This window comes from Tauraco erythrolophus, chromosome 15 (genome assembly GCF_009769465.1).
Source record: "Tauraco erythrolophus isolate bTauEry1 chromosome 15, bTauEry1.pri, whole genome shotgun sequence".
In the NCBI taxonomy this organism is placed as follows: Eukaryota; Metazoa; Chordata; class Aves; order Musophagiformes; family Musophagidae; genus Tauraco; species Tauraco erythrolophus.
This window is the reverse complement of record NC_141479.1, coordinates 12663692-12689961: the sequence shown is the minus strand read 5'-3', so window position 1 is coordinate 12689961 and position 26270 is coordinate 12663692. Positions and strand designations below refer to the sequence as shown.

At 39.6% G+C, this 26270-nt stretch overlaps 2 protein-coding genes across 2 annotated transcripts; both read left to right on the top strand.

The window, feature by feature from the left end:
• The first annotated feature begins 343 nt into the window (after positions 1–343).
• Positions 344–5762, top strand: PDCD2L (programmed cell death 2 like). The gene is made up of 7 exons (XM_086620855.1): positions 344–457; positions 586–749; positions 888–957; positions 2007–2410; positions 3228–3341; positions 4932–5080; positions 5623–5762. The coding sequence occupies exons 1-7, from the start codon at positions 344–346 to the stop codon at positions 5751–5753; spliced, it is 1146 nt and encodes a 381-aa protein (XP_086476981.1). The 3' UTR covers positions 5754–5762.
• A 1331-nt stretch (positions 5763–7093) lies between these two features.
• On the top strand, positions 7094–24399 carry UBA2 (ubiquitin like modifier activating enzyme 2). The gene is made up of 17 exons (XM_086620798.1): positions 7094–7238; positions 11066–11149; positions 11414–11484; positions 12625–12689; positions 13175–13275; positions 13438–13559; positions 14246–14313; positions 15593–15714; positions 16571–16670; positions 17223–17383; positions 18262–18355; positions 18454–18566; positions 19041–19196; positions 19442–19538; positions 20163–20268; positions 21782–21918; positions 23339–24399. Exons 1-17 carry the CDS (start codon positions 7095–7097, stop codon positions 23518–23520), a joined length of 1923 nt encoding a protein of 640 aa, XP_086476924.1. The 5' UTR covers position 7094; the 3' UTR covers positions 23521–24399.
• The last annotated feature ends 1871 nt before the right edge of the window (positions 24400–26270 follow it).

Genomic DNA, 26270 nt, shown 5'->3' with positions numbered 1-26270 from the left:
ACCCGAGCACCGTTTGGTCGCAACATTTCTGCTGCGTACCCCGGTAATCCCAGGGCAAGTCCTCCTCGGCCTGCCGGAACACCGCACCAAGGCGGCTCTACCGCTCTGTGTCACGACCGCGGATGGCACCGCCGCGCGGCGCACGGCAGGCGGCGCGGGCGGCGGGGCGAAGGCGGCCGCGGGGCACCGGCCGTGCGCGCGCAGCCGCTGCCCGACGCCGCGAGCACGCGCGTGCCCGCCAGCGGGCGCTGCCGGGGCGTCACGGCCGCCGGAAGGGGCGAGCGATCCGGCGGCGTGTGTCCGCTGGCGGCGGCCGTAGCCGCGCGGGCGGGGCGGCGCTGCCATGGCGGCGGGGCCGCCCGTGCTGCTGGGGCTGCGCGACGCCGCCATGGTGGGGCCGTGCCGAGGAGGCGGGCAGGCCCCCGCCTGGGCCACCAACAAGCTGGGCGGCTCCGCGGTAGGGTGGGACTGGACCGGACTGGACTGGACTGGACTGGGCGGGGCGGGGCGGGGGGAGGATGGCGGCGGACGGGGCTCTCTGCCCGGAGAGCGTCTCCAGCGGTGCGTGTGCGGTTCGTCTTTCAGGACTGGGTGCCCTCGGTGCGGCCGGGCGCTCCGTGCTGCGGGGTGTGCGGGGGGGCGCTGGCGCACCTGGTGCAGCTGTACTGCCCGCTGGAGGGGTCCCCCTTCCACCGCGTCGCCAACGTCTTCGCGTGCGCCGGGAAGGGCTGCTGGGGAGCGCCGCGCAGGTGAGGACAACTTTGCGGGTCTGTTCCTAAACGTGCGCAGCTCGGCTGCGACTCATAAATGCCCCTTCGGCTCACGCGTTTTATTCCTTACATCTCTCTTTTTTTTTTTTTTTTTTTTTTTGACACGGCACGTTAAAGCTGGAAGGTTCTGCGCTCTCAATATTTGCAGAGACAAGAAAAGGAAAGACAAAATTACAGCGTAAACCAGGTATAACTAGCGAGCTGCCTTCTCGGGTTCTGTCCTTTGTTTCTGTGTGCTGTGTGACGTGCAGTCTCGAGGAGGTTTTACCATAGCACTGCGGCTGAGCTGGGCGAGTTTCGCGCTTGTATGTGCTTGTTTAAGTAGCTGTAACCTTTCTCAAGAAGCTGTGCTCTGTGCTGGTTTTGAGTCATCAGTGTGGTCATGTGGAGAAGTCACGGTGGTGGCATTTTTGACAGCGTGAGTACTACGTATTATTTATGAGAAGATGAAGTTCTTGTTTGTGGTCTATGTTAGGCTTGTTTTAAAGTGGAGATTGCAGTCCAACCGTACGGTCAAAACCGATATTTAATACTTTAGTTGTTTGAGCTACCTAATTGTTATTTTTCAACTTGAAATGATTGGACTGAAGTGTTTAGGTTTGGATCTTTAAGATGTTTTCTTTATTTTCTAATTTAAATAGATATTTTAAAATTATCATCACTTTTAATTAATCTGACTCTTGTTACTTCTGGTATTTTTGCTTGTGAGGAAAAGCTGTGTTTTGGTCTTAAGATTGAAAGAGGAGGATGGCTGTCAAAGTAGGGATGACAGGCAGAAAGTGTTTATTCAGCTGGGGCAGTTGCAAAATGAAATTTTGGTCTGTGGTAAATGATCTTATGTTCTGATAAAATGATAGTGTGATCATTGTTGTTGTTATTATTTTCCTCCATGTTCTGGCCTTTGAGCTTACCTGTGGTACAGTAACTGCTTCAGATAGACGTACCCAAACTAGCTGTCAGTGGTCATGCCAGCAGCCAAGGTATGGCAGCACGATATACAAAGGCCGTTGCATTCTGGTTCTGTTTCTCCAGCGCGAGATGTTTTTTGCCATAACTGCAGCTGTGAAAGTAAACGTGGGTATTCTGATAACTACCTCTGTGAGGAAAATGGGCAAGATAACACTGAGCATTAGGTGAAGGTGTTTGTTTTCTTATCTGTTCTGAAACTGTATTTGAAGTGCATTAGGGTGGCTGGTCTTGACAATGTTCTTTTTCCTTTTTTTTTTTTTTCCTCAGAAAAAAGACTCAAACTTTGCTGCAAAGGATTGGTGTGATGAGGCAGATGACTGGGGAGCCTGTGATGGAATGGAATCTCCTGCATGTGCCTCCCTTCAGCTGCATGGCTTAAGTGAAGCGGTGAGCAGCTCCTTGTCCGGAGAGGTGGACTGTGCATCCCAGTTCCAACAGCTTCGCTTGTCTGAAGCTAAGGATGGATCAGACTCCCTGAATACACATGCTCCAGTCAGTGAGGGAATGGTAATGGCAACGTCTAGTTCAGCTCCTATGTTCCAGCCATTTTACATTAGCGTTGTGGATGAGGAAGACTACACTGGCTTCCTTGATACAGATCATGCAGTTAAGCTGTTGAAGGAGTATCAGCAGAGAGAGGGTGTTGATTTGGAACAGTTGATGTCAGAAAGGTGAGAACAGCTCTGGATTTTGTGCTGAAATTGAAGAGATTACGTAGTTTCCTGTATGATGACTGATAATCTGACTCTCACTAAATCTGGATGTTTTTTGTTTGTAACTGGATCCTTCAGGAATTATTGTTGTGTAGTACTTTGCTGGAAGAACATAACAATGCACCCAGTTCCGTCAAATTTTGAGTTATTCAGAGATGTGTCCATTTCTGAGTGACTGAGCAGTTGGAATGTCCTTGGGCTCCAGATAGAGCAGTGGACCGTCAATCTTTGAAACCAAACCACTGTGATTTAAACAATATCTTATGCGAAATGGCATGAGTTTATATTATGACATTTGAATTTTTTGTTTCTTTACAAGGCTGAAGCTTTGCTATATTTCAGTTGCATTTTGAAGAGTTTAATTACTCAGAGATTTTGACTAGAGACTTTATCAAATCATAGAACTTTATTTACACTTAATTCAAAATCTAAAAAGACAACATTGTAATTTCAAAACTAGAAAAACTTCTGAGAATTTACTACAGGAATGATTTTTTTTTTTTAAGGAATAAGCAGGTATCTGGTGGATTTGAATCTCGTGGTAGTTTGAAACATGGTTAGTAATTGTAAGCCACCAGAAACCGAAGAACTAGAAGCAAAACGTTCACTTGCAACCTTGAACAAGAATTGCCTCTCAATTTAATGTGTGTAGGTTTTTTTTCAGCATACTTAGCATAATTTAATGTGAATCTATAGTAACCATTGCTTATTTAAAGCATGCATATCATACTGAAAACCTCATTGGAAATTCTGTTCTTTTCTTGTGTTCTTATAGTTTTGCAGGTGAAGGAGATAATGAAAAATATGAGAAGAGTGAAGTCAAAAGCAGGGACTACACGTTCCATAAATTTATGAAAAGAATATCTGTGTGTCACGAACAGATTCTAAGGTATGTTGATCATCTGTTTGTAACAAGGAGATACAGAGCATAGACATGGATTGTTAGTACATCAAAGTAAACTATTTCATTGGAAATAGATGTATATTTTTGTTTCTTACTTAAAAAAAAAAAAAAATACTAAGAGGGCTGTTACCATGTCTGTGTGGTCAGACTTAACTCCCTGATTGGGCTTTTTTATACGAAGTATAAGTAGATGAGAAGCAAAGCAGGATCAGAGACCCCAGATCTGACTATGGGAGATTTTCAACATAAGACTTATGAGAACAGACCCAGATTGTCTTTGAAGACTTGCTGAAATCCAGGCACAGAGGTTTTCAAGAGACAGTTTTGAGATGGAAGTATATAGTACACAGTGGTATGCTGTTGTGGTAGATTTCCAAGGCTATCTGCTTCTCTGAGGTTTTGTAACCTTATTGTAATTGGTAATGTCTCAGTCCTTTAGATGTTACTAAAGTAAGAAATTACTTGTTTTAAAGCCTGAGTTCTTCTGCAGCTTATTGGGATTACCCCTCGGCACCCTGCAAACTTCAGTTCTTGTCAATCTGTTGCTTTTCCTAGAACAAAACCGGATTTCACCTCAGAGCAACTACTTCCCCAAAAGAGGAATTAATTTTGAATTAATGTATCACAAAGAGTTCAAATCATAAATTATTCCTAGTACCGGATAATACACATGGTTTTCATGGATCATACCAAGTGTTAGTTTTTAATTTCTTTGTACCAGAGTGTCCAGTGCAACCTATCTGGTCAAACTGCCTCAGTGTACTGACAGGACCTTTGTTTATCAAGTTTGCAGAACCAGGTGGTACCTTTTTGATGAGGACATAAAGTTTGAGGGCTGGTTACACAGATAAGAAACATCAGAAACTGTCATTAATTATCTATCAAAAATCATACAGAAAATGTACTAATGAAGAGTGCAAGTAACATTTTCAGACAACTTTTTTTCACTGGATCTATCACTTTTCAATATTACACTCTTTGAATTTTCTCTTCTTCTAAAACATCACTCTGACTATCACTAGTTCTAGTCGTCATGTAGCCCTCCCTTTCCCCATCGTGGGTATTGTGAGTATGCCTGTTAGACCACCATTTCTCCTGGGCTGCCAGATCTTTGATCTTCATTTCCTGTTAGTTGTGGAGCTATGATAGCTCTTACAAATAAAAAATTGGTCCTGTGGTGTAACTACAGTGGTTTTGAAACCTATTCTATGTTGAATATCTTTAACTGCCACTGGTTATGATTCCATTTTTCAGAAAAGTGTAGTTTGCTTAATTAAATGAGTCAAGTACAGCATGTTCTGGAGGTGTCAATTCAAAGCGTTTGTCTCCTTTAAATCCAGATCTTTCCTTAAGACTTTCCAAGTGTAGACCTTCCAAGGATTTCCCCCTCGCCATCTTTTTTCTTTGTTTAATGACTTATCTGAAGCTTAGGCAATGATTCTGGCTTGTAACAATGTGTTCTACTTCAAGCAAGTTCAGAGATTTCAGAGAATCCTGAATGCTGTTGCCGACATGTATGTTTTCCTATGGAATTCAGATACAAAAAATGAACACTTTTTTCCTTTCTTCTCTTAGATACTCTTGGGGTGGCCAACCTTTATTCATAACATGTCCTCCAGCCAATGTTAACAAAGGTATTCCAGCCTGCAGTAACTGTGGAAGCAGCAGAATATTTGAATTTCAGCTCATGCCAGCGCTGGTCAGCATGCTCCAGAGTGATTCAGGTGCTGACCTTTGACGTAGCTGAATCAATACGAGAAACACTCACCTTCTTAGTAAAGTTTAGTGAACTGCAGTTTGGATTGTTTCTTCCTAACCACGCACACTGATGTGCTTCACTACAGTGATCGTCTTACATAGAATCTCTTCTGTTTCCATCACAGATTTCACTAAGCAAAAGATATAACTCTGGTTTATGGAGTCTCTGTGATTGCAACTTCTTTTGCTCACTGGTGAACTTTAATAACAGCAATACAGATAACTCCATGACCTTGGGAGTAATTTGGCTTTATTGCCTCTTGAAGGAGGCCTTGGAAAATAGCAGATATTGTCAGATAGAGTTGCAGATACTTGAAGAAGCTCTTTGAAAATGTTGAGTCAGCTTGCTTTAAAATCTTTACAATTTGAAAATGCTACATACGTAGGAGACTGATATGAAAAACATTTTCTGAATTGGCAAAAATTGAAGTATAGCAATAAGCAATAGCCCCTGATTATGTCATTTTTCATACCTTAACATTACATACCTTTATTGTTTTGTTTTTAGATCTGTCAGTGGAATTTGGAACTGTTTTAGTTTACACATGTGAGAGAAGCTGTTGGCCAACAAATCATCAAACCCCTCTTGAAGAATTTATTTTTTTACAAGAAGACCCAGATCAGAGATTATTTAAATAAATAATGTAGATGGAAAGTCTGTTGTGTTTTTTTTTATTACAGATGAAAGTGTGTAATTATGCAACAGAATTTTCCTCAGATGTGGTGAAAAATGAAATTTATTTGATGACATTGTAATATTTTCAAGAATAACTGATTGAAGTATATATTAGCATACCTCTAAAATGTGGCCACAGAAGACTTGCATACTTCGGTTACACATAGAAATTTAAGAGTAGAGGTTGTTTTGTGATTCTAGTTACACTTAATGTTTGGGAAGAAAAGTAATGGAGAAAAGTTGTCTTATTGCAGTTAGTTATACTGTGAACGTTCATCAGCCAAACAGGATGCAGTTTTTAGAAACGATTAGCAGTGAAGAATATAATGTAAGCTTGATTTTAAAAACCAGATCTGCTTTGTTTTAACCACAGATGAGAAATTCAGAGGGCAGTGGCTGAAAGGGCCTTGCTGTCACTGCAGTCTTCTGATGATGCTTTTCTGTATGTTTTTCAATGAAGAATAAGTTACATTTGCATGGTTAGATGAGCTCTGACAGTCACATTACTTTGGATGGGGAAAAGGTGGAGGTTTTTGTTAGCACTTTTGTTCTCTTAGGTCCAGCATGATGGGGTAGGTCCAGCACCTGCGTTGTTACCGCAGTCTAGTGCTTGCAGGCTAATTGTGCTGCTTTAGTTAAAACAGTTTAAATTCTTCTGTGGAATTCCTTGTTGGTTTAGGCTAAATTGCAGTATTTTAATTGACTTAATGGGAGTAAGTGTCCTTAAAGCTTTTTGTACAAGTTTAATGCTGCAGCATAAATTAACACACTAAAAGTGTGGATTTAAAAAAGTGGGGGGGGGGGGGGGGGGAAGCCAAATGATGGAACGTGTTTGCAAAACTACTTTTTTTTAAGGAAGAATTGTAGCTTACCATGTCAGCTTCTGGAGGCGAGTCAGTTAACTTACCTATGTAAAAGTCTTGTGTTACGCCGTGAATACGGCCAGTGCTCCCCATGGCGGTAGGTAGCCCAGAGGGCAGGGGTCGCTGGCCAAGCCCTGGCTGCACCGACGGCTGCAGCAGACAGGCGGCAGCGCCCAGCGCAGCGGGCGCGGGCGGCGGCGAGACGGGGCTCGAACCGGCGGCCCCGCGCGGCCCGTCCCGCCCGAGCCCCGGCGCCGCTGCAGCCTGCGCGGGTGGCGCGCGGAGAGGGCCCGGGCCCTCCCCGCCGGCAGGGGGCGCTGCGGGCGGGGCGGGCGGCCGCCGCTCTGGTCTCGCCCGGGCTCGCTGTCCGAAGTGCGGCCCGGCTGAGGAGAACCGTGCGGAGTCGCGCTCGCTGCCCGCCGCCGTTGTTCGTCCGCCGTTATGTCCGTGCCGGTGTCGGGCCCTTTGCGCAGCGAGCTGGCGGAGGCCGTGGCCCAGGCGCGGCTCTTGGTGGTGGGAGCCGGCGGCATCGGCTGCGAGCTCCTCAAGGACCTGGTGCTCACCGGCTTCAGCAACATCGACGTGGTGCGGGCCGGGGCCGCGGCCGGGGCGGGGGCCGGGGCGGTGAGGGGCCGGCGGGCGGCGGCGCGGCCGAGGCGGAGGCGGGGGGGGCGGCAGGCGGCGGGGCGGGGGCCTGAGGGGGGCGGCGGGGCCGCGGCGGAGCGCGGGGGCGCTGTGGCGGCGCGGCGGCGGCGCGGCCCCTCCCGCCAGCCGCATTGTCTGCGTGTTTTCAAACTGCTCCCGGCCCGCCAAAGCCGCCGGGCGAGGCCGCCGCGCCGCCCTGCCGCCGGGGGACGGGCTCCGCGCTCCGCTGCGAACGGGCTGCGGCCTGCGGGCGCCGGCCGCGCCGCCGCCTCGGACGGGGCTGCCCCCGGGGCTCCCTGCCGCGGGCCGTCCCGAGTGGCGGTGCCGCTGTGCCCGCGCTCCCCGCCGGGGCGAGCGCCGGGAAGGGAGTGAGGGCGGCCTTCTCCCGGAGAACGGGCCACCTTTCCGGGGCAGCGGCGGGTCCCGCCGTCGCTCGGCGGCTGCGCCTCTCTGCGAGCCCGTAGATGAAATCTCCTGGGAAACAGCGGCGGGCCATGTTCGCTGCCCAGCGATCGCCCGTTAAAGGCTCCGTTTTGCCCAGTACCGCCTTTACTAATAGTGTGGATAATCGTCCAGTGAGGGATTGCAGCGAAAAACAAAATGCGTGGGAGGTGAACTGTATTTTTAGATACCGAGTTGTAAAACCGTCAGCCTTAGAAGCTCGGTTATGATAGCTTCCCGCGAGCTGTTGCTTTCACTTTTACTTGCTAATACTAATCTCTGACTGTGTAGAGGAAGGGCAGAACTGAGGGGGTGGTAGTGGAAGCGGAATAGAGAGAATTACTGTTAGCAAAACTCCCATTACCTACCTTCCATTTATTAATTTCTTATTGTAGCTATGAAAAGTACATGGTTTTCAGAAATCACGGGAGTGCAAATCCAGCTAGAGCACAGGTCCGTTTCCTCTAATACATTTCGCTTGTGTGTGCCTGGCCAGGAGTCACATCTCAGAGTTTTGCATGATGAGTTGTAAGAAGTTTGTTTTTACAGTCCGACTTGTTAGGCAGAGCATGTTAGAAACAGCTTTCATCTAAAACTGTATCAGCTTGTAGAAGAGTACAGCTACCGGTTTGCCTTGTTATTCATGCCACTCAGGCCTTTCTACTGAAATACTTTTTAAAACTTGTAGGATACGCTTAAGTGTAATTCCAAATTATCCCTTCGATTTGAGTCTGCCACTGAGAGCCTATCCAATTTTAGCATTATACCGTTGAAATAAATGTATGTAGAAGAGTGGAAGTGTTTTCTGCACTGTTTTTCCACTCTCTTTTCTGCCTTACTATGTCATTTGTATACTCCTGCAGTCTGTTATAACAGGAGGAGTTTAATGTCTTCTGATTTTCTAGTTAGTTGTTAGGCATAAATCTCATTGGGGTATGCTTCTTGTTTCACTTGTTATAGTTGATTATTTTTTTTTGTATTGTCTTTCATGGCCGACTTGGTTGGACTCCATTAACTTAAGTACATGTTGGATCAGGGCCATCTTTGTTTAAAAATATCATTGGCAGTGTTTCATGCAAGACAGTAACGTTTTGATAACATACAGAGTGGGTGGGCAAAAGACAAGGTGGAACCAAAAAGAATTGTTACGCAATGCGAAGAGGAAATTCACTATTAGGAGAATCAATTGCTTTTGTCAACATTTGTGATACTGTTGAGGCGTCTCCTTGGTTATTAAATACTAACAAACTTGAACGCCTGAAAATGCTTTTTATTTTTATAAGGAAGTTGTGAAATATTTTTTTAAAAACAAAGTATCAATACTAAAAAAAAATCTAGTAGTTTTGAATACCAAACAACTCACAAATGTGTGATTTTATTAAGTATGTTTTGTTGAAAGGCAGGGCCGTTGTCCTCATGAATGAAGAACAAAATCAAATTACTCAAGATCCAGGTCTGAATTGAGAACATGAGTATATGTTCTTAGGAATTTCTGAGACCTTCTAACTTTAAACAATGAGAGTAGCATTAAAAGTTATTAAGAGAACTGTTAAATTCTGATCATTCTTAGCTAGATCGAAGCTTCTGTTGAGGTCTAATGGTCTCAAGTATTCTCTTTGGAGAAAACTTCCTTTTCTTCTTTTGGTCTTGGTAGTACCATTTTCACTTGTAGCTTATGTAACTTGTTATCATCTCCAGTTAAAATACTGGAAGTTTTCTGGGTAATGGAAATTTTAACAGAATTATACACTTAATCATTTTCACTTGAAGTGCTTGGGCTTTTTGGCTTTGGACCAAGCAAGCTTTCTGAGTGTGTCTTATGAGAAAGGAAAGGAGGTAGAAATGAGTTTTCTTGCAAAATACCATTTTCATGAAAAGATAGAAGGCCATGGGTAGTTACTAGGATACTGTGGGTAATAAGATCAATCTCTGCTTTATAATACCTTTCTAAAACATTGTATATTTTCTGCTTTCTCTGAATCCTCAGATGCTTTTATTTAGTGTTCAAAACTTTTCAGCTATTACAGTTCTTAGTATACTGAAACTTAATTCTTGAATTAAAAATATTCCCTTCAGAAAATGGGAAGTTTAAGCTTGGATCTCACATGCAAAGGATCTTCAGTGAGAAGTGTGTGGCATACTTTGGTCATTCAAGTTTGGTTAATTAAAAGCATATGAGGACACCCTCAGTAGGTCATGTTTAAACTTAATGCTGCACTGATAGTACTCTCGATATAGCTCAAAGCGTTACTGTGTTGAGTATGTGAACATTATCGGTGGGAATTTGGGAGAAATGCCTCTGAAGCACAGAAAAATTGTCTCATTCCCCTCTAAGTTAAAAATGTTAGGGCCAGGAGAAGACTTCTAAAAAGTCAATCAGAGAAACTGGTTAATTAAAGGAAGAGTAGTGGCAACAAAGGTAGGAATAAGTCTTCTCAAGGTTCTCATTAAATCTCCTTAATTCTTGTGATGGGGGGTAAAGACATTTGTAATAGTGATGTTCATGTGCGTATATTAAAAAATAGAAACGTGGCTGGTAGGGGAATTACAGTCATGGCATCCTATGAGGTTGTACATCACAGATGTTTTGTGGTACATGTTTTTAGACATCTCGATTGCGTGATTGGGTTGGGTTTTTTTAAGTAGACTTCATAATTTTTTAATATGCACTTAAGCAGTTAGTCCTGGTGACAAAGCTCTTGCCTTGCGGTGTATGAATTAGATGACAATGCAGCCCTCAGTTTACTGATTCAGTTGCTCAAAGCCACATCTAAACATAAAGTAGAAGTGCTAATTAGTTTGCTGAGTAGCTTTTCTCGGACCTTGGGGAAGCATGGTGCAGAGCCAGCGTTCAGGGTGGTTAGTCCCTTGCAGAGTCTGGCTGGACCTATCTAGCCCAATTTCTGCAGTATCTCTGAGTTTGTACGCTGTGCTCCTGGTTAATTCTCTCCAAACTCTTTATGCTGCGGTAAATAAGACAGTTGGTTATTGACTTTCTGCTCACTGCTGTGCATGCGTATCTCAAATTCCTGTGCGGTTTTAGTAGGGACTCTGTCTCCATAAAGTTTGTTGCCATGTAGCCCTTAATCTTTGCCATATGGTTCCATTGTTAGTAATTTAAAGTGAATGGATTCCTGAAGGTGATTAGGTGATCGCTTGTGCCTCTACAGTTGCTGTAGTACAGATGTAACACCTGTGTACAGGTCTGAAAAGGGTTCTGTAAAGTTGATATGTTTTGCTCAATTGCATTTGCTTCAAACTCTCTGAAGGATTTTGTTCCTTTTATTTCTATCAAAGTGAAATGGCTGTCTCTTGTGTGTTTATAGATTGATTTGGATACTATTGATGTCAGCAATCTCAACAGGCAGTTTTTGTTTCAAAAGAAACACGTTGGAAGATCAAAATCACAGGTGAGGAAAAAGTCAAAGCTCAAGTGCAACTTACTCAGTAGTATTTTATGGACAGTGTTAGAAACATGTCAGAATTTTGTTTCTACTGTGAAGAGGTGAGTGTTGTTTGGTTGATCATGGGTATCCACAACACTTCGTTATAAAAGTATTTAAATCTCTTAAGGTAGTCAACTCACTCAATGCTCAACTGGTATTGAGTCCATCTTTAGAAGGAAGGAAGAAATAATAAGTGGTTTTTTGTTTTTGTTTTTTTTTTATTTCTAGGTTGCCAAGGAAAGCGTGTTACAGTTTTATCCAGAAGCTAATATTGTAGCTTACCATGATAGCATCATGAAGTATGTTTGTTTTTAAGCTCTAATTACATGTTTTGATTTGCAAGTACTGTGTTATTTAAATGCTACAATGGTGTGCTTTAAGATAATTTACAAAGCTACAGCAGTAAGAAGAAATAGCTGTAAATACGAGACTGCCACACACCTCAGTGGGAGTGTGGATGTTGCATGAGTTTTCTTAGGCTCTGGTAGTAAGCTGTAGTCATTTGCTTGTGTCTGTTTTTCATTTATTACCAACATTTACTATGTAAGTTTCTACACCATAAGGATGCCCTGATGTCTTGAGCAATAATTAGATTAAAATAAATGTGAATATTGAGTCTACTATTGAAAAAAATTAAGACCTGTGTGTGTAGGTAACTGAGTATTGTTTATATATGCCCCGAACTGTTAAAATTTAGTCTTTATGATCTATAACCAGTAAGTAGAGTACAAGATTATGTAGATTTTCATTAGTTGTTTCCCATGTTTTGATTTATATTTGTTTCTTAAAATTTGATATTCTGTAATATTAAAGTTTGAACTCTGATGTTCCTGTTAGCCACTGAAACACTGACTCATTGCATCCTTCTCCTGAAAGTGTAAAACTGTTAATCCTGTTTCCTCTTTACTCTCTCTTTTCTTGCTACCTTCTTCTTTAAATCAGAAAAATGCAATGTAAAGGTACTAAAATGTCAAGATTTTAAAATCTCGTGTCTTGGCTCCTAAGAGTATGGAGGCACAATCAAAACCAATTGAGCTATCATAGTATAATGAATTATCAACAGTCTGATGAGCTATGGTAATTACCGTGTGCACGTTTTAGCCTCAGCTGGTGGTTTTTAAGGTCAGTTACCACAGCTCAGCCAATTTACTCATTAGGTCAGAGCAATATAATCGTTTTTTCGTTGTCTTCCTGTTTCATTGGTCAAATTAGTACTAATTGCAATAGTTTCCTTCCAGCAGCATAAAATTGATGCTTTCACCCAGCTTTGAAACGGGCAGAAGACAAATGGGGCAGTTAAAGGCTAGCAGTAAATTTATAATGTGTGTAATTTATCCCATGAACATCAGTCCACCCTTTGCATGTGTATAGTTTCTGTTGTGGCATAATAACCAACAACTTTGATATGCCATTTTGAGTATTGTTTTTCTTTTCTGTAGCCCTGACTATAACGTAGAATTCTTCCGCCAGTTTACGTTGGTTATGAATGCTCTGGATAACAGAGGTGAAGTTTTCACTATGATTTTCTATTGGAGATGAAAATACTGTTGTTTGTTGATAGAAACAGAACTTTAATGTGTCCTACTCTTAGTACTTCTGCAATGTCAGTTAAATAACAAGTATCCTCTTAACTCATCTGTAGTTTTTGACTAATGCTTGTGTGCTTCACTAGAAACTTGGAAGAGTAGTTAGTGCTTTTACAGGTGTTTTGAAAGTAAACATTAACCTCTGTGTTGCTGCTTTATGGGACCTGATGAGTATTGTGTGTACATATGTAACTTTATTCAGTTGAGTTTGCTGTGTTTAATAGTGTAGATATATTTTGTGTTAATTGGAAAATTGGCTTTGTGAAAAAGGCATAGTGCTCTAGAATGAAATAAGGCAGATCAAGAATAAATGTTTGCATAGGAGGCTAATTTGAATTTGGAGAAGTAAAACTTTTTTTTTCTAATTATTCAAAATCTTTCTTTAAAAATTCTTGATTTGCAGCTGCCCGTAACCATGTGAACAGGATGTGTCTGGCTGCTGATGTTCCTCTTATAGAGAGTGGAACTGCAGGCTACCTTGGACAAGTAACAGTTATTAAAAAGGTTAGGTTGTGTATTACTCTTGTTGCTTGAAGTTTAAATCATTGGCTATTTTAGACAACAGGGAGTTGGGTGTTTTGAGATACAGTTACAGTTCATCTGGTAATAGCATGTACTATCGGTAGCCTTCACAGTGTGGCAAGTCAGTATTTTGCTTTTCACCAGGGAGCAACAGAATGTTACGAATGTCATCCTAAACCAACTCAGAAGACTTTTCCAGGCTGCACGATCCGAAATACGCCATCGGAACCTATCCATTGCATTGTGTGGGCTAAGTATTTGTTCAAGTAAGTGATCTTATTAAAAAAGAAAATAGGTACTGTGGTGCACTCTTCTGATTTCTGAGCCTACAGGCAGAGAAATAAAGTGGAGACATACTTTTTGGGGGATATTTTGGTTTTTTTGTTTGTTTTGTTTTTTTTAATGAATGTGGGTTGTAGTGAAAACCTCCAGTTCTTTGACCTGGGTTTTGGGGTATTTTTTTGGGAGTGGATTTTTCTTCTTTTAATATAAAGATGGAAGATTAGTTAATACTTAGGCCTTGCTCTGGTATCATAGGAAATGTGGCAGAGTAGTTTGGCACAGCAGTGTAGGTTGGGGTTACTTTATTGTTCACCTTTGTGTGAAGTTAACACATTTTTCAGTTTAATGCATGTATTAACAGATGTAAAGTTTGCTGGGATATTCAAGGGTTATAAGCAATGCATTCAGTACTGCAATATAAGGCTAGGTGAGCTATTGAGTGAGTTACACGGAACTGTTTTGCTAAATTCATTTTTGTTTTGGACATTTTGTGTTGTCAGTGTTAAGTCCATGTGTGATGAATCCCAACAATTTAAAAAGTAATATATGAAGTGGCACTCTTGATAGCAAGAATTCTAAAATGGATATATATCTGTTAGCAAATATTTCAGTCTTTAACCAGATACGATGAAATTCTAGTGTTGTGTTGTTATTTTTAATTATTATATAGCCAGTTGTTTGGAGAAGAAGATGCGGATCAAGAAGTCTCTCCTGACAGAGCTGATCCTGAAGCTGCCTGTGAGTGTGAGCTGGTAGCTTACTCTGTTACTGAAATGTTTTATTTCGGAGATTATGACTTGTTTCTGTACGTTTCTTAAGGTTAAAGAGTTCAGCTCCGTTTTCTTTTAAGAGGTTTCCATTTACTGCACCCTTGGACAAGGAGAGTTTGGGGTGTGTTAACAGTATTTCCCTTACAGACTTTCATGTGCACTGTACATAATTTCATTCCCTTGTGCTGCCTCTTATTAGGTATTTGAAACAATTTCAGTGGTTTTTAGTTAACTTGATGTGTAGTGCGTATCAGAGGTTTTTGCGTGGAGAATGTGCAAAGAAACCTCTTCAAAATCGCAACAGTTGAATAGTTTCATCTGTCAGAACTGTGGCCCTTGTGGGCAGCCTGAAACATTATTTAAATGATTACTTCAGCTGTTGCCAGAACTATCTAATAGTGTAAGGTGGATCACTGGCATTCGCTAGTTGTTCTCAGTGTTGGTAGAACAGCTGTGAGGAACACGCGTTAATCCTAAAGTTCCAGTTAACACATCCAGGTGTGAGGTACACAGTTTAGATGGATAAGTCTGTATCTGTTTGGAGACTTCTGTTCCCCCTGCAGCAAAAAGTCTTCTCCATGTGCACAGAAACTTGAAATGAAAGCGAGCATGAAGTGCAAATTAAATATAACTGATCTTCACAGGGTGGCCTTGTTTTCCCCTGTATATTTGAATTTGATGGAGCGCTTCCTTCCCTGCAGCTGGGGGGCTTGTCTTTTGAACTGAGTGATACTTGCACTCACTCTGCATTTTCCACTCCTAGCTGAGGGTTTGCAAGGAAATAGAGGGATTGTGTTTGAAATTCTCTAGCCTGAAACACTTCGCTCTTAGTCTGCTTAGGAAATATGCTGATTTTGAGTCATGTTTTTGTAGCTATTCAGTACTTTTCTGTAAGGACAGTAACCATAGTTACTGTGAAGGTAAATAAACATCATTGTTTGTTGCTTCTTTATATAGGGGATGGTTAGAGGTTTATGAAATCGCAACATTATGTAGAGAAAATTTAATAGGAAACAATTGTTTGCTATTTCTGCCAGTAAAGGAATTAGGTGACATCAAGTTACATTAGTGGGTTGCAGTTGCAGAAGTGAATGGGAGTATTGTCTAATTCAGCTTTTGTTGGGTGCAGTAAAGCCCTTTTATGGTACCTGCATAATTTTGGTTATTGACTCTGGGGCAAACGTTTGGATGTGCTTTTCCTTTTTTTTTATTCCTAATTAAAATGTTGGTTAATACTTTATTAATAGGGGAGCCAGCAGAAGCAGAAGCCAGAGCACGAGCATCCAATGAAGATGGTGAGATTAAACGTGTTTCAACTAAGGAGTGGGCTAAATCAACTGGATACGATCCAGTTAAACTTTTTACTAAGGTATCATCTTTATCCCCAATAAATGTCTTTATTTGAAGTGTATGAAGTGCTTTAAAGTTAAGTCAGCATCCAGTTTGGACACTTAATGCTAGCCATCAATTATGTTATGACTTCCACCAATTTTGCTGTAGTGTTAACTCTTTTACAACACGTGCGTGTTTTACGGCGTTGCATCTGTGTCTCTGCAGATGGCTTGTGTGTACTGTACAGAAAAAACTTCATTCAAATTGTTTTGAATATGAAAAGGTTAACTTGAATTCCAGAGGAGTTTCACTGGGCGTAATTGGAACCAATCTGAGGACCTAAAAGCTATTGATCATCTTCTGTGTATAATCAGGCTCTGGAATAAGAAAATACAAACTGGTTTAGGAGTTTTCCTTCTTAATAGTTGCTGAAAGTGGATAAATAGAGGAAATGAGCATAGAACGTAATGTCGATAGATAGTAATAATTTTACTTTGGAAATTCATTGGCTCGTAGGTAGGAATATCTCAGGGAGAGTATGCAAAGAGCTGTAGTGATGGCTTCAGTAGGCACATGAACCCACTGTGTGGGCTACTGTTTCTTGATTAGAACTTTCCTCCCCCCCAAATTAATCAAAGGTGTTTCTGCTTTATGCAATAAGTTTTAGAGAATGGGGAATAAGAAGTTTTTCTGAATCTGTCTTTTTTTTTTTTTTCTCCTGTGGAGTTTGATTTTTATTTACGTGGTTGCAAATATTTTCTAGGAGAAAAGCAAAATTTCATAAATCTAAAGCTGATTTTTCAGTTTCACAGCAGATAAAAAAATAAAGTATGTCTTCCCCCCCCCCCCCCTTTCATTTTAATGTTTTTTGGGTTTTTTTAAACGTTTCCTAGCTTTTCAAAGATGACATTAGATATCTGCTGACAATGGATAAGCTGTGGAGGAAAAGAAAGCCTCCAGTGCCACTGGACTGGGCTGAGGTACAAAATCAAGGTAATTGTCCCTCCTCCCACTATATATTTGTAATTCTTACGTGCTGTTTGTTAATGCATCTCTGTGATATGTATGTTTTCTCACTGTCACAGTTGAGTACTGAAATGAACATATTAATTCTTTGCAATTTCTGAAGATTTTAATTTTTTCTCTTTATAGAAAAGGGTTTTAATGAAACTGTTTTGCAATTGTGACTGTAGATGTTCAGTATTGGCTGTAGAAAATTCACAGTTCACAAAATTACATGTAAGCTTATTCTAGGAGACCTTACCAGAAGCACGGATACGTTTATCTCTGAAGGCTGTTTGGCTGAAAATTTACATTTGCTGTAATTTGTGCATGTCTAGGCGATTGATTTAAGTATAGCTATAATTGCCATTTTAAGTGCAGATGCGTTGTAAAATGTTGAGGCTCCTGTAGTTTAAGGATACTGTTCTTCAATTTGGAAAATGTTTAGTTTTACTGAAACGGGAAAATTCTTGGCTCTTTGAGAGAACTTCTGTAGGATTTTCAAGTATTCATGATCTTTTTTTTTTTTCTCTTTTCCCAAAGAGAAAAGCATATCTGACCAACAAAACGAATCCTCCGCAATCTTGAAGGATCAGCAGGTTCTCGATGTCAAGAGCTATGCACACTTATTTTCAAAGAGCGTTGAGACCCTGAGAGCTCACCTGGCTGAGAAGGGTGATGGAGCAGAGCTTATATGGGATAAGGTTAGTTTGCCAAATACATAAGTGCCAGTTATACTCCATATATGAAGTACAAATGTTAACTGGACTCACTCAATTTCGTTCCAAAATAGCACTACTTAGAACAAAAATATCTGGCACCTCACTGAAAGCACTTTCCATATGTAAACAAATGCATGCTTTAAATGCTCTATATTTTGTAACTCACTGAGTGTAAGGATTCACTATTGTGATGTAAAATAACTTAATTCACCAACTTTAAAAGGCACAAATTCAGAAGTATGTAGTATTTTGATTTTCAAAAATAATTTTACTTCACTTTCCCCTTTTTAGCTTTCTCTAGAACATGCTCTTATGCAGTGGTTTGTAGTTAGAGTGCTACTGAGTTGTACAAGGTAATTAGCTCTGACGATAACAAAAATGAGAAAATAGCTTTCTCTTTTAGCACCAGAGAGTGTGATCTTCCTGCAGTCAGTCGTCATTTGGCATAAGAAAAAAAAATAGTTTGTAAATGTAGGGGAGACGAAATAGTGAAATAGTGTTACAACAGATAGTAAAAATACTTTTTTCTGAAACACCGATTTGTGAAACTTACATTCCAAAACATTGTAAGATTTAAGATTTAGACATTATTTTGAACCTACAAGCCATTTTATTAATACTAATACACTAATTCACTACTACAATACTAAGTACAATTTCTAAACAAGTGTATTTAAAGTAATGCTGCTCTGTCTAAACATACCATATGAAAGAGGAAGTATATTGGGTTTGAAATGGAATATTGTACAGACTCTTTTTTTAAAACTTTCTGGTTTTAAGGTTTTAGGAACCATGTGTTGCAAACTTTTTCCAATGAGTAATCTGATTTTTAAATACTTTTTGTATTAACTTCTTGTCAGGATGACCCTTCTGCAATGGATTTTGTCACCTCTGCTGCAAACCTCAGGATGCATGTTTTCAGTATGAATATGAAGAGCAGATTTGATATCAAGTGTAAGGATAAAATATGACATTGTTTTATTTAAATAATAATCTAAGCCTCTCATTTTAATTTACTCTTAAAAATCTGCATACTCTTGCTTATTTTGCAGCAATGGCAGGAAATATTATCCCAGCTATAGCTACTACTAATGCAGTAATAGCTGGCCTGATAGTGCTGGAGGGTTTGAAGATTTTATCAGGAAAAATAGATCAGTGTAGAACGGTAAGTGGGAATAAGATACTTTTACTTTCTTGTTATTTTTCATTTGTTTAAAAGTCACATTTAACCTGCTTTGACTATTGTGTAGTTTCATTGTCCCTCACTTGTTACTTCAGTAGGTTCTGAATGTGCTGGGAACTTTCAGCCACAATTAAAAGAGAAGTGAAAGTCTCAAGGATCGTTAAATTCCTCTGATTTAATAAAAATTGGCTGCTGGATCGGAGAGAGAAAGCCACACTGACATGACTTGAAACATGGTTGTTTCACGTTATGCATCTGTTTGGCAGTAGCTGGTCAGTCAGCACAGGTGTGACTGCGGCCTGGCCGTAACGTGCACTTTCTCTTGTTCAGCAGGCATGTCAAAGAGGGTTATGGAACAGGACAATGTGTGAGACTGAGAACAAATCTGTAGGAAAACAGGTTTTCTGAGTGCTGTTACTTACAGAATAACTTGTTTTATTCTTGTCTGTCCTCAAGATTTTTCTGAACAAGCAGCCAAATCCCAGAAAGAAGCTATTGGTTCCTTGTGCTTTGGATCCACCAAATCCCAACTGTTATGTGTGTGCAAGTAAGCCAGAAGTGACTGTGAAACTTAATGTACACAAAGTTACTGTGTTAACACTCCAGGATAAGGTAAATCTTGAATATTAGCTACAGCTTTCATTTTGTTTCTAATACTGTAAATTATTCAAGTGAGGTTTTTGTTCAATATGTTTTGACTGAACATCAGCTGTTTATATTTGCTCCACGTTTTGCATTTCTCAGAGCTACAAGAAGAGCTAGATTAGCCAGTATGTTTCTTGCTCGTGTGCTTGTACAACTTGTGAAAGAATATTTTAAATCAGATACTGATTAAATAATCCTATTCATCTTTTCAGATAGTGAAAGAAAAATTTGCTATGGTAGCACCAGATGTACAAATAGATGATGGAAAAGGAACTATCCTTATCTCTTCAGAAGAAGGAGAAACAGAAGGTATGCATACTGAAGCTTTTTAGATAAGAGTAAATAAAAACTAGTAAGAAACCAAGATACGCAGAATGGAAGTATAGCAAATGTTCTAGTGTTCATCCTGTAGACTAATATTTGAAGAGAATTGGATTTGCAAGTATTTAAGTGGCTCGAGAATAGCTGTTGTTATTGTCTACACGCCTGCATGTCCAGTTCAGCTTTACTATATAAAGTACTTTCCACCTGGAGTGTCAGGATTCCTATTAAGAATAGATATTCAGCTATAAATGTGCAACAGTTATTTTCCGCTGTTTGCAGGTCTCATTCCATTTTCTTGTTCTTAGACTGTGATCTTTTTATGATGCTGGTTGACACTATTGTAATACGAATATTATCTCCAAAATGTTCCTAAATGTAATGATAGTGAAGTGCTTGAAGGTGATGCATGAGGGGTAAATAGGTCAAACTAAGTAATTTTAACTCCTGATGGGCATAAATGTCAGCTTTTACTTTGAACATAGCTCATAAATGTTAGTCTTATGCTTATAGATAAAGCTTCTGGAGTACTCATTTAATCATATTTATTCAGGTGTAAAGGATCTTTACATAAATAGCTGTATACACTGCAGTTTTTCACTATTTTTGTAGCAAATAACCACAGGAAATTATCAGACTTTGGAATTCGAAACGGCACACGACTACAAGCAGATGATTTCCTCCAGGACTATACACTGTTAATCAATGTGCTTCATAGGTAAGGATTCTGAAATAATTATTTTTGTCAATATATGTAGAACAGTTCCACAGGGAATTTCCAACTCGGAATTTTAAATTTCTAAATAAAGCTCAAAGACTAAGCTGCAGAAGGAAAATATAGAGGTAAAAGAGGGATTGTTATTTTTTGTGAATTTACAGAGTTTAGGGTTTCTTGGTTTGTGTCATGGTTTAGCCCAGCTGGCAGCTAAACACCATGCAGCTGCTTGCTCGCCCTCCCCCCGACCCTTGGGGAATGAGGAAGGGAATTAAAGGGGAAAAGGGAAGGACACTCGTGGTTTGAGTAAAAACAATTTATCATAATAATAAATTGAAAGTAATAATGAGAAAATAATAATAACAACAACAATGACAATATATACAAACAAGTGATGCACAGTATAAATGCTCACCACTCGGTGACCAACGCGTGTCCTGTCCCAGTGAGCAATCCTGAAACAGTTAAGTCCCAACACCGCAATCCCGGATGAGTGAGAGAACTCTGAGAATCCCCCAAAAGGGAAAGAGTGATCCCAACTTCCCGGTCAGCCTTCATCTATATACCAGGCATGACGTTGAATGATACAGAATATTTCATTGGCCAATTTGGCCCTCAGTCCTAGGTCTAAGTTCAAATCCATACAGGAGTTGTGGGCCCTTTGCCTGGCCATGCTCCCCCCGAGCCTGTTGTGCTCCTGCACGCTGGCAAAACGTGGGAAGCTGAAAGGTCCTTGATGTCCCAGCACCAACTATAAACATCAGTGCGCTAGCAACATGCTTATTGTAACAAACCTCAGGCTAAATCCAAAACACTGAGCTCTTCTAGCTGCTAAAAAGAAACTAACTGTCCCAGCCAAAGCCAGGACAGTTTTTCATTTTGTTTTGGTTTTTGGGGGGTGTGTGTGTTTGTGTTTTGGTTTGATGTATTTTGGTTTTTTTCTACAACAGTAATTGGAAAAATTTTATTTGAATAATTTGTCATTACACAAATACAAACACAGTGCAAAACCAAATTTACTTTTAGGGCAGCCAACAACCAAGAAAGTGCTGTTTAAAACAAAACAGAAAAAGTAAAAAACCCCAGCCTGCTGGGGTCTTCTGCTTGACTACCTGTATTCAGATACAGCAATGCAAATAGAAGTCACTTTGAAATAATTAGTGTGTGCATTTAACCCTGGATAAGTAATATACATATTATATACAGTAAATTAACACACTGCACCTTCAGTGAGAATAGGAATGCGACATTGACAACGAGGAAGAAAGGTAAGCTCGGGTCATGATTTTTCTCATTCCTAAGCATTTTAAGTCGTGGCACTGGATGGAACAGTGTTTATGAACAGACAAAGCGTAAATTATAAAGGAGGACTAAACAGATTTTCCTCTTTTTTAATAAGTTTTTCTCATTTTATCGTAGTTGCAGGGTGCTCTAATACTTGAATGACATTCTTTGTGAAAAAGACAGGTTTTTTATTTTCACCTGGTTGTTTGAAAGCATATGTATTTTTCTGCAGTGAAGACCTAGAAAAAGATGTAGAATTTGAAGTTGTTGGTGATACCCCTGAAAAAGTTGGCCCTAAACCATCAGAACCAACATCCAAGAACATTACCAATGGTAGTGATGATGGAGCGCAACCCTCAACATCAACAGGTAAATAACAGTAATCAATATTAAATAAACCAAAATAGTCTTTCAGTGGTGCAGTGCAATTAAAATAGTTGTCTTCAGTATTACGACTTAAATTTGCCAACATGAAATAAAAGGCACTTTAGTTGCCTCTGTGTATAGAAAAATGTGAATTTCCAATTGTTAGAAAATGCACATTTAAGATTGTTACAGGGATTTACAGTAAATACACCTTGAAATGATATTATTTAACTGGGCAAGGGCTTGGTGGGATGTTGTCTGAAGTGCATCATTTGCACAGTGATTTAAATAAAGTTAGACCCATTCTATCTGATGGTCATGCTATTGCTTGACAGAAAAGAATCAACCAAATTTGTCACTTTCCCTACGGATTAAAAATTACTTTGTGGATGTCTTTGATCATGTTTTGTTTTGCTAATTTATGAAGACGTCTTTATTATCTGTTTACAAAACAAATATTTTTCACCTGTCAAGCAAAGCATGGCAAGAAAATAGTATATATTCCTAATCGCCTTCCTAATGTAGAGTGTTTCTTTGAACATACTCAAAATAGTTTAACTTAAATGAATATGGAATGCTTAAGTACTGGAGGTTAATGTAGGGGAAATGTCATACTGTTTCCTAATGATAGTGTATGAATCTGAATACTTGTGAGAGCTGTAAGTTGGATATCTGTAGTTCTGTCTTACACTTTTGGACGATGTTCCTTTGCCTGTCTGATGGTCCTGTTTAAGATGTGCACAAGTATGTAGTCACTTCCACTTGCCTGTTGTTTCAGGGGAGATTAAATGTTAAGAGTATTGCTAAAGTTGATTTCAAATTGTATAAAAAACTAGCATAAAATTAGTTTTTACAGTGAATTTGTACTTCAAAACAAACAAAATCCACTAAATGTCTTTGAAAGTTCATGTTTGGTTCTATTTTCCCTTCTTTGTACTATCCATTGTTATCCTTGAGCTCCTTAAGTCTGCTCACCCTTCCACTCCTCCCTCTCTTTGCGTGTTCTCTCTCCCGTGGAGTGTGGCTTCTAGTGGGAGTTGTGTTGCATGCACTAATGAAAGGAGAGTCAGGACTGCAGCTCAGTGTGTGTAAAAGTTATCTTCTCTGATGCAGATAGCATGCAGTTCTTCTATTTCATATGTGAAAAAAAAATTGTGTTAATTAATGCATTTCCCATATTTTTGGGTTATTGCAATATTTTCCATACGTCTAGTGAAGAGGGAATAACTATGTGAAAAGCCTATTTTATACTGATTTCAGAGAAATTCAAAATACTCTTGCAGTTGAATGACGAAGAATATGGATAAAGCATGCTCCAAGATGTATTTGTTGTATTAGATAAATTCTCATTTTTACGTGTGAAATTTGGTTTGAGAGTAGACCTTTACAGAATCCCTTTGAGTTAAAAACATGTATCTTGCAGCTCCAGATCAAGACGATCTATTGATTGTTGATTCTGAAGATGAAGGTACTTCAAGCAACGTTGATGATGATATGGAAGACAAAAGCCGCAAGAGAAAACTAGAAGATAAAGAGTGTGTCAGTACCAAGAGAGTGCGTACTGAGCAGGCAGAAGAGCAAGATGAAATTATAGCATTAGACTGAACATGAAACGATTCAGATAATCTAATAAAGTGACAGCATATTATGTTGGGATGTGAAAAATGTCCAGAACTAGACTAATTTTAAGGCCTTTATCCCAAGTGAATACCAAACCACTGGCGTAATTAATTTGTGTCTGTTTCTCTTGATGATAAAGCTCTCGTCTCAATAGACTCTTTCAGAAGTTTTTCCGTATTAATTCCATATATGAAATGTAGTAGACATAGTTTATAAATACTTGCAGATAAGTATTTGCTTAAACAGTCATGAAAAAAGCATGTTATTTTTGTGTAAATACCTTTTAGGTATAATTTCAATAGGACAAAATAAACTACTATGTTTAGTAAAGGGTCATCATCTGATGCCCAGATTTTAAGTAACTACTTTTTTTTTTTTTTTGCTTGAAGAAAAATATTTTTAGCCTAGTCCTAAACATTTTTCACACCCTGAACAAGTAAAGAATAAAATTCAATAAAGCAAATTAGTGCCATGTTTTAACAGTGTTCTTAAACTTCAACTGGCACTATGTACATTACTGTAAAACTGTTAATTTACTCAAGTTTTTCAGCTCGTACTGCCTGGTATGTCAATGTAAGAAGCAAATTTTTGTGTATTGTTACAGTTTCAGGTTATTTATATTTGATGTTTTGTAAACTCAGATACTACTACTATACTGTACATCTGATGGACCAAATAAATGACATCTGAAGTACGTGCTATATTTGCTTGCACAGTCCAAGTTTATGCTGACTTATGGGATTTTACAATGTATAGCCTTCAAAAATTACTGTATTATTTTCATTTTTCTAAACATAACCTAGTAGTACAGAACTTAAGCTTCACTTGTTTGAGGTGAAAGGGGAATTTTTTAATAAAACTTTTGTGAATGTTTTTTTTTCTTGGACAATCAATTACTGCCTCTTCAGTTGGAGCACTTGCACCACCACACACATGCTTTCACCACCTCATACCTTCAGAAGGAAGAAAGCACTGATCTTTTATTTGCTATTCTTTGTGCATAGGACAAAAGTGCGATGTTTAGAATCGGTGTCTTAAAACATACTGCATTTGTTTAACTATTTTGGTAGCTCTCAAAACTGTAAGTGTTGATTCTTAGAATGTGTTAATCAGCTGTTTCTGTCACTGTACTGAAATTACTTTCCAACTTTGTGTTAGTGAACCAAAACTGCTTCTGTGCATAGACAGGTATGCAGAGTTAGCCTTTCGAGTGGAGGAGTTGAGCAGACAAGATTTATTCTGTTACAGTTTGCAAACTGAATGAATGTTAAACAAGACGTTAACCATATAGAAGGAAAATGTAAAAAAAAAAAAAAAGAAAAAAACCCAAACAAAAAAAAACCAACAAAAACCCACACCCAGCACCTGCTTAGGTTTTGGTTCCTGCATCTGGTTCTGCCTAGTACAAAGGCCAGCTCATCATCAGTGTTAAATTGCCAGTGCAGTGCAAAACTACATTTTCATGATGTAATTAATGTTTTATCTCTTCTTTTAGGTAGTAATAGCCATGTGCATGGCTTGTTTGGAGGCATAATACTCCACTGTGAAATTAAATCCTTTTGAGCTAGTTGCTTCTTGGCCAGCATGAGTGAAGACTGAGAGGTAAAGATGTAAAGAGGCATTACAGAAAGGATTTTCAGTGCTACAGTGGGAAGCTTTTACAGTTCTTGCCATTAACAGTTGTGAAGCAGTAGAATTTAATATGTCTGATTACATCTGCCAAAAATTAAGGCAAACGTTTTATTTTTTTAAGCTTTACTAAAAATAAAATTACTGGTTTATTAAATTAGTTGTCAAATAGCATGTTATCAGTGTAATAAGATGTGCTCCTCCTTGTGACATGACAGGTTTATATAAGCTGATGGCATGTGTAATGTGTCTGAGATAGTGTAATTCTATCTCACTCACAGCCTGAGAATTTCCCTGCTTGTGCTGGTTGGTACACAGGAATTTAGCTTTCCAACTTTTTGATTGTCTTAACAGTAGAGGCTATAATTCTGGCAACTATATTGCATGAGTTTTACTGAAGTTCAGGGTGCTCATGACTTGGAAATAGAGTGGTATATGAGCTGAATCAAAATAACATGCAACACCAACACATCTGGGGGTGAAAAGGAGAAGAGAGGGGCTACTCAGTCTCACTGGTTTCTACTCCTTACTAGTGTTAACAGCATAAGATGACAGTACTAACATGATTTTTTTAAAGTATTTGGGAGGCTGCTGTCCAAAAAGATACCCATAATGATTTCTCAGGGCAGTAGACAACTCCCAATAAGGCCAGTTTGCAAAAATGTTCAGAATTAACCAGGCATTTTATCTTAGATGGGGGTTAGCACTGCCGGACACTGGTTAGGTTAAGTTTTAGAGAAGCATTAAGTAATTCTAACGATGCATCATCATTTGGTTTGCAGCATGAAAGGTGGTCTAGAATTTAACTATGTAAGTAATTACATTGATATATTTAGGAGATGTAATTGTGCTGCTTGGTCTGGGTAGTAAGTAGTTAGATGGCCCATGCATGCTCCTAGATCCTTCCTGTAAAATACTTAATGATTTTTAGTATGTTTTCTGTACACAGCCTGCTTCTATAGAACATGACACAGGCTGTTCATACAGTGTCAGCTGTTCTATTTGGTTCTTGTTAAGTTTGGCAATACTGAATGAACCACTAAAAATGCAAACTGCTTCTGTGCTAAATGAAAAACTGCTTTTCAAAACTCATGGAGTATGAATGC